This window comes from Garra rufa, chromosome 25 (genome assembly GCF_049309525.1).
Source record: "Garra rufa chromosome 25, GarRuf1.0, whole genome shotgun sequence".
Classification (NCBI taxonomy): Eukaryota; Metazoa; Chordata; class Actinopteri; order Cypriniformes; family Cyprinidae; genus Garra; species Garra rufa.
This window is the reverse complement of record NC_133385.1, coordinates 25181553-25198943: the sequence shown is the minus strand read 5'-3', so window position 1 is coordinate 25198943 and position 17391 is coordinate 25181553. Positions and strand designations below refer to the sequence as shown.

Here is a 17391-nt window from a genome sequence, read left to right as displayed (position 1 = left end):
ATTTAAAAAAAAAAAAAAGACAAAATAATTTGAAATATTCGTAAAAACTGTAATAGTATCTCAATAATACTAAAATAATACTGGTCAGAACTGTTTGAAGCAAGCAGGTCTTGGCCAACATAAGCAAAATTTAACAGTAAATGCAAACATTTATTGCATACGTTGACAATATAATAAACGCACAAACCAACTTTTGCACATCTGAATCCCTTTAATCCTAAAAGGACAGAAAGTGTACATCTGGTCAAACACTTTCAAGCGTAAAGGAAACGAAACACGTGAGCTACTGGACCCTTCAAAAGTCATTTTCACATTAGTGAGGTGACCTGAGTCAACTACTGTTTTGTGATACAGACGGCATCTTGTTTTGTTACGTAAAATCAAACATTTCAAGTTTTAGTTTGGAAATGCCTCCACATGAACCTAGATCAATGAACAGCAGGCTCAAGGAAAGATTTTTTTTTCCTGGAGCAGCGAGCGGATCGTTGGCGTGAGTAGGAGACGTCAGTGTCTGACAGAAACGTGACAGCTGTCATCATTTCAGACGACGGAAAAACACTCAGTGAGGAGAAGGGAAAAAAGATCAATTGTAAAGCGTTTTGCTTCTAGTCAATTCGAGTTCATTCGGCAGACGAAAATCCCCCCACTGAAGAATTGGCTTTGGAATCTCATTTCACACTAGTGGCGAACGAAGACAAAAAACTGGGACAGTCAATTAAACGTGGAAACGTAAGCAGCATTTCGGTTTGTGCTGATGTTTTGTGACGCAAAAATCATAACTGGATAGCGTAAGACATGAGACAGATGACAACACACATATGAAGGTCCGTTAACTGATTTGGATGAGGTCTTAAAGCTTGACTGGACTCTCTTGATCCTTGTGCTCTGTGTAAAACAGAATATAAGCCTTGGCTTTCAGCACAGCCTCCTCACTGACCAGAGTGACTGTGCTGTCGTTGAAATGGTACCATCGGCCCTCGTGAAGCCCGTATGCCGTGTAATGTCCTGAGCCGATGCTGTGGAAGAGAGAGAGAGAGAGATCTGATTTATCTGGACAGAGTGTGAACTGATTAAACAGGGAAGATCATTAGAGATACTAATATAACATCGCCCCCTAGTGGAGCTTAGAGAAAGCCAACTTCAGACTGGTACAGTAAATGAGATGCAAATACTTTTGAAATGAAACACCTATAACAACTATTACACTTATGAGAAGTGACAAATAATGTTATAGTGTTATTAATACTTACCCAGATCCATGATGCACCACCACTGCAGCAAGATCGTACAGACATCTCTCTGGCCAACTGTTTTCAGGCTGAGCAGAATTACGTAAGTGTTATAAAATCAATATTACATAAAACAAGATATCATATGACTAAAAATTAGATTTCATTATATAATATTGTAAACGTTATTTTATTCAAAATAACTACTGTATTGAAGTAAAATAATATATATATATATATATATATATACACACAGTACAGACCAAAAGTTTGGACACACCTTTGACCCAAAGTTTTGTTTATTTTCATGACTATGAAAATTGTAGATTCACACTGAAGGCATCAAAACTATGAATTAACACATGTGGAGTTATATACATAAAAAAAAGTGTGAAACAACTGAAAATATGTCTTATTCTAGGTTCTTCTTTTGCTTTGATTAGTGCTTTGCACACTCTTGGCATTCTCTTGATGAGCTTCAAGAGGTAGTCACCTGAAATGGTTTTCACTTCACAGGTGTGCCCTGTCAGGTTTAATAAGTGGGATTTCTTGCCTTATAAATGGGGTTGGGACCATCAGTTGTGTTGTGCAGAAGTGTATATACAGTATATATAGAATTAAATATTTTATAGAATTAAATATAACTCCACATGTGTTAATTCATAGTTTTGATGCCTTCAGTGTGAATCTACAATTTTCATAGTCATGAAAATAAAGAAAACTCTTTGAATGAGGAGGTGTGTCCAAACTTTTGGTCTGAACTGTATTTATAATATTAAAAAATATATTAAGATTAATAAATATGTTATTTATTATTAATTTATTAATAATATTTGATTCATTCATCATGAAGAGTTTGTGCTATTTATGCATTTATTTTATATAGAAGTGTAATTCGATTTTATTTAACATTTAAATAATATTTCCTATTATTATTTTTCATATTAATATTTAATATTATTTGAATATTTTTTCTAAAGAGTTCATGCAATTTATTTTTTATGTTATTTAAAAGTGATATTTAAAAAAGCACACATCTTACATTATTACTATATTACTGAATATTATCTTTAAAATAAAATTATTAAATACTAAATTAATATATTAAAATATGTAGTTATTCAATTAATAGTGACATGAATTTTGTTACTTTATATAAAATAAGCAAATATTAGTTAAATTAAAAAATAAATTCTAATTTTATATTTTTATATTAATAATATTTAATTTTAATTAAATATTAATTAAAAATGGTGTATTAACAAACATAATACATTACTGTATTACTTAATATATTTAAAAACAAAATTATTAAATATAGTTATATATTTAATACAGTTACATTATTACTGTATTACTTAATATATTTAAAAACAATGAATAAATTAAATATAGTTATTTATTTAAATGTTAAATTAATTACAAAAATATATGTAATTTAATATTAATTGAAAGTAATATATAAATGAACACATTAATATCTTAAAAAAATAAAATATCATTATTAAATACCACATTAATACATCAAAATATATAATTATTCAACTAATAATATGAATATTTCAATACTTTATATAAAATAAGCAAATGTTATAGTTATTACATTACTGTATTACTTAATATATTTAAAAACAAAATGATTAAATAGTTATATATTTAATACAGTTACATTATTACTGTATTACTTAATATATTTAAAAACAATGAATAAATATTAAATATAGTTATTTAATTAATAACAATATGAATATTATTTTATACAAAATAAGCAAATGCAGTTATTTATTTAAATGTTAAAAATTAATTACAAAAATATATTTTAATAATTATGTAATGAACACATTAATATCTTAAAAAATAAAATATTATTAAATATCACATTAATACATCAAAATATATAATTATTCAACTAATAATATGAATATTTCAATACTTTATATAAAATAAGCAAATGTTATAGTTATTACATTACTGTATTGTTATTTAATCTTTAAAAACGAAATTATTAAATATTCAATAAATATACAGTTATTCAATAGTAATATGAATATTATTTTGTTATTTATATAAAATAAGCAAATAGTTATTTAAATTTAATTAAAATTTTATATGATTACATTATTATATTTCATTTAATATCAATTGAAAGTGATATATAAACACATTACATTATTATGGTATTATTACTTAATATCCTTACAAATCAAATTATTAAATTACATACATTAATATGAATATTATTACTTTATATAAAATGTTATATAATTATATTTCACTTAACATTAATTGAAAGTGATATAAATAAATTTTACTTAAACTTAGCTTTAAAATGATTAAATATTAAATAAATATATAGTTATTCAATTAATAGTAATACGAATATAATTTTTTACTTTATAGAAAATGATTAAACATTATAGTTATTTAAATATTAAAAATGAATTCACAACATCATACTGAAAACCCCCTTCAGTTACAAATAAACTTATTACAAAATGAACAAACAGTTAGCTCGTACCTCTAGCAAGTAGCTTTTCATGTCAAGGCCACGCATGGGAAACTCTACATAGGTGTCGATCTTATTCCTCAGAAACGCTGTCCAGTGAAACCTCTTCAGATGCAAACAAAGCACCTGCACATGGAAAATACATTGTATAACCGTTAAAAACGACACAAAAAAACATTTTATTTAAAACCTGATATTTCTAAACATCCGTCACCTTGGGCAGTTTCTGGACCCAGAATTTCTTAGTGGACTTCTGTCGCTTTTTGCACTTGTGACACATGTACAGCTCTGTTTCATCAAGCTCCTCAAGGTCTGTAAAACTCCGAAGGCAATCTGAGAAATAGACATAATGAACAAAATGAACCAAAATACAGGCACGTAATAGTTTCTAATAACATCTCATCTCTTACCGTTTAAAGTACACGTCGGCCCTGGCTCTTGGTCTTTCGTGGTCTTAATTCTGAACTGGCTGGGAATGTCCAATGAGAGATCTGAAGGAGAACGAGATTTATCATAGCACACCATAGCAACAGCAAGCTTTTAAAGCTGATGGAGCAAATTGACGGCTCACCTAGGAATGGATCAAATTTTCGAGACTCTGTGCCACATATCAAGCAGTAAACCTCATTCTGCAGGATGCCACCAAACAAAGACGTAACAATAGTGGAGGTCCCATTTCTGAAAACAGCAAAACCATTCTACATTATTAAACAAACCCAAACAAGTCTGCTCCAAAGAGCGTTCGACAGAATCAGGACTTAGTGAAAGCACATCTAGTCATCTATTCGCAGCAGGATTACCCTGCCATTTTGTTCAGCACAATCCACTGAGCACGCCACAACATTGCACTTCCTTTTCAATAACCCCGGCAAATCCAGTCAGGTCATCCTCACGGCTCTTGGCCGAGGGCTTCCTCACTTGTCTGCAGCTATTAATACAAACACAACAGGGTGGCTCTGGCTCTAGCAGCAGGCAAGTGTGGGAACAGCCGTCTCTGTGTACGAAAAAGACTTCCCTCTGCGCGCCGTAAAGAGTTATCTTGATCACTGCTGCCCACGTACTCGCAAAACTAGCAGGGAAGATATGGAGCGAGGGGCGGCCTGCTGAGATAGACCTACCTCGAATTAGAAATTTGCCCCGAACCATCTGTGTAGTTCACTCAAGACAAGTTGTACATTTGTTTTCGTATTGAAATGCTGTGGCGCTTTCAAAAAACGCTGTTTGTGTTCTAGTGGTCCAAAATAAATAGTTTGAAAGAAAGAAAGGTGGATAGGGGAGTACAAATGATGAATATACGGGTTCATACATGCAGCATTTGCTCTCTGAGGCGTGTTTGGGTTGGTCCGGGGACAGAGCGGGACTGGGCGACCCGTTCTTGCTTCCCTGCATCTCTCGGTGGAGATGATCCAGAAGGTAACGCAGGAATTCGTGAGCATCCTGTTGCTGGTAACCCCTGCGAAATACATCAAATTAGTCAAGTCAAAATGTACTCTCTTAAAGGCATTGCTGGTATTATTTTGAACGATTCGTCAGCTTGTTACTTTAAGGATTTTTTTTTTCTTCATTTTTATGAAGAAACTTTCAAGGTGCAGAAAGGTAGTAAAAACATGGGTAAATTCGTCCATGTAACATCAGTTGTTCAATAATAACGACTTTATGAAGCTCACAGATTTAATCAAAAATCTTAATTTGTGTTCTGAAGATGAACGAAGGTCTTATGGGTTTGGAACGACATGAGAGTGAGGAATTAATGACAGAATTTGTTTAACGTATGTGCAAAATTGGAATATGGTCTCAGACATTTGCGAGACGTCTGAATATACAAAACAGCAAAAATTAGTCGTCGACCAATTTATATAGGTATGGCCGATATTAGGGCTGTCAACGATGATTTTATAATCGGTCAATTATTGTGACGATTAATTAAGTAATAGGATAATTATAATTCATTTTTTGTAGTAAAAATTACAGCATGAACCATGATTAGGGCTGTCACTAAGGATTATTTTGGTTACCAAGTAATCAATTACCGTCAAATATTCTGACGATTAATCGAGTAATCGGATAATTAAACTCTTTTTTTTGTAGTAATAGTTACAGCATGAACCGTGACTAGGACTGTCACTAATGCTTATCTTAGTAATCAAGTAATCGGGCGATTATTCTGACATTAATTGAGTAATGAGGTTTTTTTGTAGTAATAAATACAGCATGATTTGTGATTAGGGCAGTCACTAACAATTATTTTTGTAATCAAGTAATTGTTCGATTATTCGAGTAATCAGAAAATGACTATTATTATTATTATTATTTATTTTTTGTAGTAATACAACATGAACCATGATTAGGCCTATCACTAATGATTATTTTAGTAATCATGTAATTGGTCGGTTATTCTGACAATTAATCGAGTAAACTGATCATTATTATTATAAAAAAAAGGTAATTGCATGCATGAGCATGAGCTGTGATTAGGGCTGTCACTAATGACTATTTTGGTAATCGAGTTATCTTGTTGATTATTCTGATGATTAATCGAGTAATCTGATTATTATAACATTTTTTTTTTGTAGTAACAATTACAGCATGAACTGTGATTAGGGCTGTCACTAACGATTATTTTGGTAATCGAGTAATCGGTCGATTAATCTGACAATTAATCGAGTAATTGGATAAAAATAGACCGAAGTGAACAATAGCTTTGAAAATTATTTGAAATGCATATGTAACAGCAATGAGGCAATGATAATTAGTTCAAATAAAGTATCAAAAGCAAGTAATCATACGGTTTTATTGAACAAAACTGTTAAAATACATAATGTATTAAAAACGATAGAACTAATGTACATTACGCATTATAACAAATTACTTCAGAGGGTGCCAATGGACTGACAATTGTTTTTACACTTTACAGTGCAGTTTAATCCTTGTTTAATATTGACTAAACAACATTTAATACAAATATCCACTTAATCTTTAATACTTGGCATTTTCTTTACAACAGAAATACTACAGCCACTGTAATTTCTTACAGTAATTTCTTACACTGTAATTTCTTAATTTCTTAAATGTGGACATAAAAACGTGTAAACGTGTAAAAAGAGCGAGGGTTTAAACCTTTTTATTTCGAAAGCGCGATGAACAGTTAGCATATTAAGAAAGATATTGATGTATTCTCCTGTGTTTGCACAGGTTTATAAATTATTTACCTTACAAATCTGATAAAATCTGGTTCCCTGATAATGACAATAACTCACAACAATAAGCAGAGATGGAGTTTAAGATGCTCCTTACAGGTAAATGATAACAGTTTGTGTTGAGCAGCATTTACTGTGAACGGAGCCGCTCTGAGACGCATGTACAAAACCTACACGCGTGTAAATAATTAAAGTGCATATATTAAACCTGCATCGTAGGGCTGGGCGGTACACCGGTGTCATAGTCAGCAACGGTGTGACATTGCGCCACGACATGGATTTTCTAATACCGTCAATACCGTAATAAATCAATTATGTGCCTCGAACGGCTGCATTTACATCAATAATAGCTAATTCTAAATAATAAGGCATTAAATTTTCTTCAAACATTCAGTTGTGGTCTGAATACCTGTCCTTATACTATATATCTTGTTGTAAATAAAGTAAAACATAATCGTATCAGCTTTGCAGGTGGTAGGTAAAAGGGGAGTGGCCATTAAACGACTGGTGAAACATCGTGAAGAAAGGTCGGGCCTGAAGCCTATACCAGGGGCGGAGTGGCAATCGGGATTTTGCGATAACGCACACTCTGTGTAAAGGGAGCAGCACATCTTATAACGTTAATAGATATTTGTCAGCGAGTACAAGATTGCAGAAAATCCTCCAGTCTATTTTTGTCATCTCTCTTTACTTTCGACCCGTGATCATTCAAATCTAAAGGTTATTGTACACTGAGTCCGATTTTCGTATGTGTTTTTTTTTAGTTTTCTCATATTCGCCATCCTTATCAAAATGCTTATTATGGATGCAAAAATGCAGAAAATCAAACACGATCCGATTTTTTTTATGACGGATGAAAGTTTCAGAGGCAGTGTGTAAACTCTTTTTTTTTAACATGCAAAAATCTCAGACGAAAATTTCGTACTCATGTGTGCAATGACTTTATTAACTCCAGCAGCTCGTGTTGGATGCAGGGTTGCCAAGTCCGCGTTTTTCCCCACAGAATTGGTCTACTTTTAAACTGTTGCCATGGGTTGATTTCCCCCAGTTATTTATAGGTTTTAAATATTGCAGAAATTAAATTTCAATAAAAAATAATTTTTGTTTTGTTGTGCACTGTTAAGTAAGATCTTTAGTTTTTTTGCAAAATAAATATGTTGAGAATGCATAATACTCTCCCATGTCTCTTTTTGATAAGGATACCTCCCAAAATGTACCAAAAAAAAGTAATACCGTGATATTATACCGTCCCCGTTCAAAAGATGAAAAATACCGTGATATTAATTTTAGGTCATATCGCCCACCCCTACTGCATCGCATATATATATATATATATATATATTAGGGCCGGGACTCGATTAAAAAATTTAATCTAATTAATTAGAGGCTTTGTAATTAATTAATCGAAATTAATCGCATTTTAATCGCATATAAATATTTGACCTGAGAACAGTGAGAATTAAGATTTTTACATGGATTTTTAGTATACCATTGAATAATGACTGAATACATAAGCTTAAGCAACAAAATATTGTTTGTTTTTGTTCAACCAAGTCCAACAGACCAGTGCAATATTGCCATTAAATGTAGCAAGAGGCACGTTCTTTAACGAGTCTTTCATTCCGAGAACTCTGCTCTTGTGTTTGCTTAATTATGCATTTAAATGTTAATGACCAAACCTATCATTATAAATGTTGCTACACATGGAATATAACGCAAATAACATTTAAAAAATAGTTTTTATCAGGTTACAAACTGATTATTTATCACTCAAACCCCTTTCTCTACCTGTCCGTTGGTCGCGTTTATCCTCCATGTTTGTAGTTTTTTAACACTTTTTATGCGTGTTTGTAGTTCTAATCGAATCCTCGTTCACGGCGCAGTGTGTTGCGGGCAATATTAGCAATTAAGAGTGTGCATTGATCGTTAAGTAGTAGACCATCCGGGAATCTTTGGAATACTTTTTAAACATCAAACATTATATCCAGTATAATCGGTCCGTCGAATCTCAACCAGTGAGAAACGTTCCGCAGTGCAAAACTTAGTGCGATTAAAATGCGTTAAAAAATTTTAACGCGTTATTTTTGTGTAATTAATTAATCTAAATTAACGCGTTAAAGTCCCGGCCCTAATATATATATATATATATATATATTCACAATAGCATTATGCTTTATTAAGATTTTAAATGGGTTTAACATCATGCAGCCCTGCAAAATAGTCTAATAATGCGTTTCATGGATTCTCGCCTCAAAATGCAATCGAAGATTTAAAATAAAATCTAATAATTGAATTGAATCAAGGAATTGTGACTATCTATCTGACTATCCGGCCATAGATAAAAGGACAAAAAAGACAAAATGTTTTTTTAGGTGATTGAATAATGAAACAAATTCAATTGATTTTTGGTCAAACTTGTAGAGTATCTTATAAAAGCTCAAGATGGTAAAAACTGTGCAACTGTGTGATTCTTATGATACCTGAAACTTGGCATGATTTTCCAGATGACATAAAAGAGAGCGTCTGGACTGAAGGCAGTCTGACTCCCCTGCCAAAGTGAACAGAGTGTTTTTCTGAACTCCTCAACCAGAGACCTGCACAACAGACCAGAGAAATTGAGATATGTTAATGGACAATACAGGGACTCTAGCACATCAGAGACACAGGTACAGCACTTATAAACTGAAAAAAAATAGGCCTGTTCTAATCTATTGCAAAGAAACAGTAATTATGTTGTAAGTATGCAAATAACAGTTTATCTCACCATATAATTGTGTGTTTAGGATAACAAAATAAACAGGCTGCCCTCATCCTCAAAAACCATAAACAAACTATAAAACAAGGTAACAACAAAATAACTCAGACTACTAAATACGGGTTTTAGTGAGGATAAACATGGATTGCGTCAGCGGTAAACCACAACGTGTTTGTGAGCTGAACTAGTGGATGCAGAGAACCATAAAATTGAACATAAAAAAAATCCCTTTAATGCCTTTAATAATTACTGAAAACTAAATAATACTGATAACCATATAAATAAAATGTAAAAATCATCTTTAATTAAAGAAACTTTTCAATTATTTTTAATACATTAAAAAGATCAGAATTTTACACTTTGTATTATTTTATATAGTTATATAGTATTAGCTTACATTATAAAAAGTGACTATTTCTTTAAAAAAAAATTAAAAAAAGCACATTATTTGAACCCCCCCTTTTGCCATTCAGTGGAGAGGACCTTACACACTGCTGTCCCCCTGACTTCTGGTGTGGTACATTCTCCTTCCTGCCGTTTTCCCGCTTCGTAAGGCCACCGAGGGCAGCTCCTTAAAATAACAGCTGAACACCTGGATGTTACTGGAGACAGGAAACAAAAACCAGTGTTTAACTAAACTGAGATGTCTTAAACATGACACAAAATCATCCTGAGTTACGAGCGTTTGGTATATCTTTCCAAACGCAAATTAAACTTCGAAAATACGCCAGAATACTATGGTGACCTTGCCAAGGCTTCCTTTTCCATGGATCGTGGCCAGCGAAAGTGCGCAAATGGAAAGGTTTTTTAGGCGGATTTAGTGTCCTCATCCAGGCCTTAAAACCAATAACAGCTTAGCAATAAAAGATCCGTGAAAGATTAAAAGAATTAAAATAATAAGATTTATTTTAGTTAGATGACAAACTTTGACGTTGGTTTGACAGAGCCTTGTCTGTAAGTTGGAAATAACTTTAAAAAGCTTAAAGTTTGAAGGTTTGTAGTGTTCAGAGACTTTTTAGCATTGTGCTAGCATGATTTAACATGTTGCTAGCATGTTTCTAACATGATTTCACATTAGTCTGTTAGTAATGTTTCTAGCTTGATGAACGTGTTGCTAGTATGTTTCTGGCCTTTTTAAACATGTTGCTAGCATGATTTAGCATTTTGTTAACATGTTAACTTACTAATAGGATTTACCACATTGCTAACATTTTAACATGTTACTTACATGTTTCTAACAATTTTACATAGTGTCAACATGTTGGTAACATTTTCAGCTTGATTAATGTGTTGCTAGCATGTTTCTAACCTTTTTAAACATGTTGCTAACATGATTTAACACATTACTAAAATGTTTAAGAATGCTAATAGCTTGATTTAAATACATTGCTAACATGTTACTTGATGATTTACCACATGGCTAGCATGATTTAACATTTTGTTAACATACTAATATGATTTACCACATAGCTAACATGTTCCTATAATGATTTACCACATGGCTAGCATGATTTTGCTTTTTGTGAACATGTTAACATACTAATATAAACACACTGCTAACGTATTAACATGTTGCTAACAGGATTTAACATTACTAGAATGTTAAGAATATTGATAGCATGATTTAGCACATTGCTAACATATTACTAGCATGATTTAACATTTTGAAAATATACTAATATGATTTAACACATTGCTAATGTTTTAACATGTTGCTAACAGGATTTAACGCATTAGAATGTTGATAGCATAATTTAAAAACACTGCTACTAGCATAATTACCAAACTGCTAGCACGATTTAACATTTTGTTAACATACTAACATGATTTAACACATTTCTAACGTTTTAACATGTTGCTAACATTATTTAATATTACTTGAACATTTAAGAATGTTGATAGCATGATTTAGCATTTTGCTAACATGTTACTAATATGATTTAACACATTGCTAATGTTTCAACATGTTGCTAACATGATTTAAACATTACTGAATGCTAAGGATGTTGATAGCGTGATTTTAACAAGTTGCTAACATGTTACTAGCATGATTACCTTGAATAACATGATTTAACATTTTGTGACCATGGTACACACTAATATAAAACACATTGCTAACGTTTTAACCTGTTGCTAACATGATCTAACATTACTAGAATATTTAAGAATGTTGATATTATGAGTTAACATGTTTGCTAACATGTTACTAACATAATTGCCACATTGCTAGCATGATTTAGCATTTTAAGTTAACATACTAATATGATTTAAAACATTGCTAACATTTGAACATATTGTTAACATGATTTAAAACATTACTAAAATGTTTAAGAATGCTATAGCTTGATTTAACTACATTGCTAACATGTTACTTTATGATTTACCACATTGATAGCATTATTTAACATTTTGTTAACATACTAATATGATTTAAAACACAGCTAACGTTTTAACTTGTTGCTAACATGATTTAACATTACTAGATGTTTAAGAATGTTGATAGCATGATTTAACATTTTGTTAACATACTAATATGATTTAACACACAGCTAACATTTTAACCTGTTGCTAACATGTTTTGCTAACATTTTATTAGCATGATTTGTCACATTGCTAACATAACTTAGCATTTTGGTAACATGTTAACATACTTTATGTTATAACAAACTGCTAACATTTTAATATTTTGCTAACGTGATTTAACACATTACTAGAATGTTTAAAGTAGTTGATAGCATGATTTAACATGTTGCTAACATGTTACTAGCATTATTTACCACACTGCTTGCGTGATTTAGGATGTTGTTGACATGTAACAAGTATGTTAAATCATGATGCATACAAAACTAATAAAAAAAAAATACATTACTAACATGACTTGAAAAAAATGTTTCTAGCCTGATTTAGCACGTTGATATCATTATTTTACTTTGCTGATGTTTCTAGCATTTTATACCACATTGCTAACATGTTTTACCATGTTGGTAACATATGCTAACATGAATTAGCATTACCATGATTTAACACAAGAAACCATGATGCATTTTGTTCAGGTTCTTTGATAAATAGAAAGTTCTGAATGACAGCATTTATTTCAAATAGACTTACAGTAAATCAATTTAATTAATCTGTGCTGAAAGTATTAATTCTGTATAAAAAATAAAAAAAAACACCGACTACAAACTTTTGAACGGTAGTGCAACTTCAGTGAAATGAATGTTTCCCCTCAGTAGTTTGTAATAAGGCAGGCTGAACAGTTTATGTGATATCTGGCACGAGCTGCTCGCTGTGGTTTAGCCATCAGCCCGGCCAGTGTAAGGTTGGCTGCGGTGAGCAGGCAGACAGCCTAATCTGTCCCCTGGCTGCCCACCAAGCTCTCCTCCTGGCCACAGAGACACAGTTACCCGCCAGCACATACTAGATGCTCCAACACAGCACAGGGAGGCTTTCAACCTCCACCAGCCGGGCCACCCACACCCTGCCAGGCTACGCATCGCCGCCTGCCCTTGGCTCGGGGTCGTGAGGGTTGCTCTTACCTCAGGGACTGGAGAATGGCGTTCATGAAGCAGGTGTTGCCCAGGTTGCGGAGGCCCGTGGCACACTGCGCTACGGTGCCGTCCTGTGTGGTGACATTAAAGACAAATTATGGATCCAGAACACATTTGATAAATGATGCATACAAAATTGTAATTAAGAAGCAAGTGTATACACTTTGTTAATTAAATTTACCGAGTAAAATTCCAGGTACTTAACAGTGTTGTCACGTTCTACTGCAACTGTAACGTACACTAAATGTGTCAAAGTTTTATACTAACATCTTATATTCTTCATCTTTAGAGAGAGATATATATATATATATATATATAAAATGTTATTGTTTTCCCTGTTTTTCTATACACTCCTACATATATGTAAAATTTTAATTATAATTATTTTCCTATATAAACTAGTCTGCTGTCACTTGGCCATAAAACAAACAAAAAAACTAACAATAAATAAATAAATACACACACACACACACACAATTAATATATATTAAATATATTTAATATGTATAAGTATAAATTCACATATAAAATATGTGTGTGTTAAATGTATTAAATTACAAAATAAATGAAAAAAATATGAATGTTACTTATATATATATACTTATATATATATATATACTTTATATATATATATATATATATATATATATATATATATATATATATAAAAATTTTAACGACCTTTACTTCAGTTTAATTTTTTTTTTTAAATGTATCATTTAAAAAAATATATCCATGAACAAAAACTATATATAAACCTTTATATTATAAATAACAATACAATAAATATATTTTTTTTACATGTATTAATTTACAAAATAAAAAAATATGCGTTACTTTTTTTGTATATGTTAAATAAATGTTAACGATCTTCAGTTTGAGTTTTTTTTAAATATGTATAAAAAAATATATATATACACACATACAAAAAAAATATAAACCTTTATAATATTAATAATAATAACATATATATATATATGTTATTATTATTAATATTATAAAGGTTTATATTTTTTTTGTAAAAAAATATATATTTATTGTATTGTTATTTATAATATAAAGGTTTATATATAGTTTTTGTTCATGGATATATTTTTTTAAATGATACATTTAAAAAAATATTTTAAACTGAAGTAAACGTCGTTAAAATATATATATATATATATATATATATATATATATATATATAAATTACAAAATAAATAAATATGTATATGTTACCTTTTTTATTTTTTTAATGATATTGTATGCACATAGACGTTTTTACCTTCTTGTTTTTGTTTTTGTTTGTGTATATATATATATATATATATATATTAGGGGTGGGCATAGATTAATTTTTTTAATCTAGATTAATCTAGATTAAATCTTGGAATTAATCTAGATTAATCTAGATTAAAATGGCTCATTTGAATTCTGCTGAAGGCATTCAGAATATGTATGCTACCCAAATAATGACTTAAAGTCTTTGAGAATGGATCATAAAGCTCATAAAGCTGTTCTATGATAATTTGTTGATGAAAATAAATTATGTTCAATTAGATGTACTTGTGTTTACTAACTAACTAACAATGAAATTATTTTGTCTACCTATTAGATTGTGTTTTTTTAACGTCAACACCTACCCAGCCCATTACATGTTACACCGTACTTTTATTTTGACAGGTTGCCGTGAAGTTTCTGTGTCATACAGTATGATATGATGCTAGTTTTCTCAAATGAAACGGTAAAAGTGACACTCACAGCAGTTTGGGCGATTGAGTTTATCTGTTCATGTGAGATGAAAATGCCAAAAATTACCGGGATTGTCACGTGTGTTTCAGTATGCGTGTAGTAAAAGCTCGTCTCCGCAATGCATACATACAGCTAGGCAAACGGAACATATCGGATTCATATTAAAACGCATATCTTTTTGCATTTCAGTTTTCACATACACTAGTCCATATCGCGATTTGAATTAAGTGACTGACCAACATTTGATTTATGAATCCAAAAAACGACGAATTTACGTGGCATTTCGCTATAGTAGATTCGGTTTTTATGAATGGAGGACGACGCGATCCCGTCTGTGTTTTGGCGGAGGAGACTTAAACGCGCGACCATATTTTATAGTCTTCGGTATACATCCGCGTTAAACTATCAAGGTGAAAGTCATCATAGCTTGCGTAGTTTAGACCCAGCTCCTAACCCAAATTTGAGAATAGATTAACGGCGATATTTTTTTTATCGCACGATAAGAGTTTCACGTTAATGCAGCACGTTAACGCCGATAACGGCCCACCACTAATATATATATATATATATATATATATATATATACACACACACACATACACTCACGTTAATACATTTTCACGATCTTTACTTTGGTTTAAAAGTTGTTTTTTAAAATGATATTATATGTATAATAATATTACATATCATATTTAATTATATTATTAATAAATAAACATTTATGTACTTTTATTTTAAATTAAATTTAGTTTTTTTTTAAATCTTCATTTAAAAGCATTTTACTTTTTTTTTTAAGCTATATGTTTGGTCTACACACAAATAAAACAAGAAAATATTCAGCTTCTCTTGGGCTTAATGACAGCATTCATTAAACTTAAGTCACCTGCACTGCACTTAGAAGTTTTTACCTTCCGGTAATTATTAATTAAATATGTGGTGAGAAATCTGAATGGACATATAATGTTTTTCTGAACCATATCTTAGCACACCAGGGTGTGCATCTAAAATCCAATTAAACTCACGCTGTCTTTCTTCAGCTTGCTGTCAGGAGAGGAACTGTCTGACAGTTTTCTTTTCCTCTGTCTGTCGGTATTAGACACCGAGCTGAAAAAAGAGAATAAATCATTTCAAAAACAATATTATAAACAATTTAAGGGATGTGGATAGATACATGTAGGCAAACACCAGATATACTTTTCCAAACTCTGCAGATGTTCTCTAACCCCCTGCACATGCCCAAGTTTTGTGTCATTGACCACAAACTCATCACATCTGTAACTGCAAGAAAACAGTAAAAAGAACATCATGAAAGATTACACATAACACTGGTTACTGAATAATACTGTACGTACTGTCCCTTTAAGACACTCTCGTCTTATTATTGCCATTTTAAAAATATCTCTGGAAATAAACTGTAATAGGGGAAAAAACTAACCAGAATGTGCTATAACTGTTGCAGTCCATACACACAGAGTGCTGCTGACTCTTCTCGCACGACTTTCTCGTTCTGGCTTCCTCTGACCGCCTCCTGGTGCCTGAATCTCCTCAAAATGCTTTTTGGCATGGCCGTTTACATACCTGCCACAGGAAACGCCATTTTAATATGTGTGAAATTTAATATTGTAATAATTAAAAGGTAATTCATTTTAATTCAATTGTATCAATAATTTGTATATTATGTATTGTTAAATTTGTTTAATACAGCTTACATATAATTCTAAATGATCAATTCTATTACATCTTAATAATCATTCACATGTAATATTTACTGTAAGTCATGAATAATGAAACCACACAGGCTAAAAATCTCAATTTAAGCCCTCACCTTCCACAATGCACGTTCAAACACGTCAGGCAAACCCATGGGCTTTTGTTTGACCGGCAAACTACAAAACATCAAATTATACAATATATGAGTAACATTCGATATTTGATTTAACATTTTACGAATGTATAAAACAGAGACCATTTTAATACAATACATTTTTTGTACATTTAATGTAGAATAGTCAGCTTCTCTTGGGCTAAATACATACAAAATGGAAGTAATATGTAATATAAGAAAAATATAACAGATAATTGTTTTTTTTTAAACATCTGTACATTTTTTTTTAATTTACAATAAAAATGTAAAAAAAAATATATTTTTATTTTATTTAAAAAATAGATTTAAGTAGTAATTTAAGAAAAAAAATATATATATATACACAAATAAAATAAATGTAAGTAGTATGTAATATAAATAAGGGAAATATAACAGATAATATAAAATAATAATAATATAAATAATATAAAATAAAATAATTAAATTATTCAGGATAGGTTTAAAATATTACAATAGGCCTAAATCCTAAACATTTTTTATAAAAAAAAAATTGTTTGTATTTTTTTAAAACATTTTATTTATTACTTTGTCTACACT

At 31.0% G+C, this 17391-nt stretch overlaps 1 protein-coding gene across 1 annotated transcript in view; it reads right to left on the bottom strand.

Annotated features, from left to right (window-relative positions):
* The window catches only part of usp3 (ubiquitin specific peptidase 3), a 24502-nt gene continuing 7111 nt past the window's right edge, over nucleotides 1-17391 (bottom strand). Inside the window, 15 exon segments of the mRNA XM_073831976.1 lie at nucleotides 1-1016; nucleotides 1251-1318; nucleotides 3748-3861; nucleotides 3950-4068; nucleotides 4146-4226; nucleotides 4307-4413; nucleotides 5042-5188; nucleotides 9413-9526; nucleotides 10176-10289; nucleotides 13224-13306; nucleotides 15992-16073; nucleotides 16164-16247; nucleotides 16405-16460; nucleotides 16463-16547; nucleotides 16795-16855. Coding sequence (XP_073688077.1) covers nucleotides 851-1016; nucleotides 1251-1318; nucleotides 3748-3861; nucleotides 3950-4068; nucleotides 4146-4226; nucleotides 4307-4413; nucleotides 5042-5188; nucleotides 9413-9526; nucleotides 10176-10289; nucleotides 13224-13306; nucleotides 15992-16073; nucleotides 16164-16247; nucleotides 16405-16460; nucleotides 16463-16547; nucleotides 16795-16855 — 1481 coding nt within the window. The 3' untranslated portion in view covers nucleotides 1-850.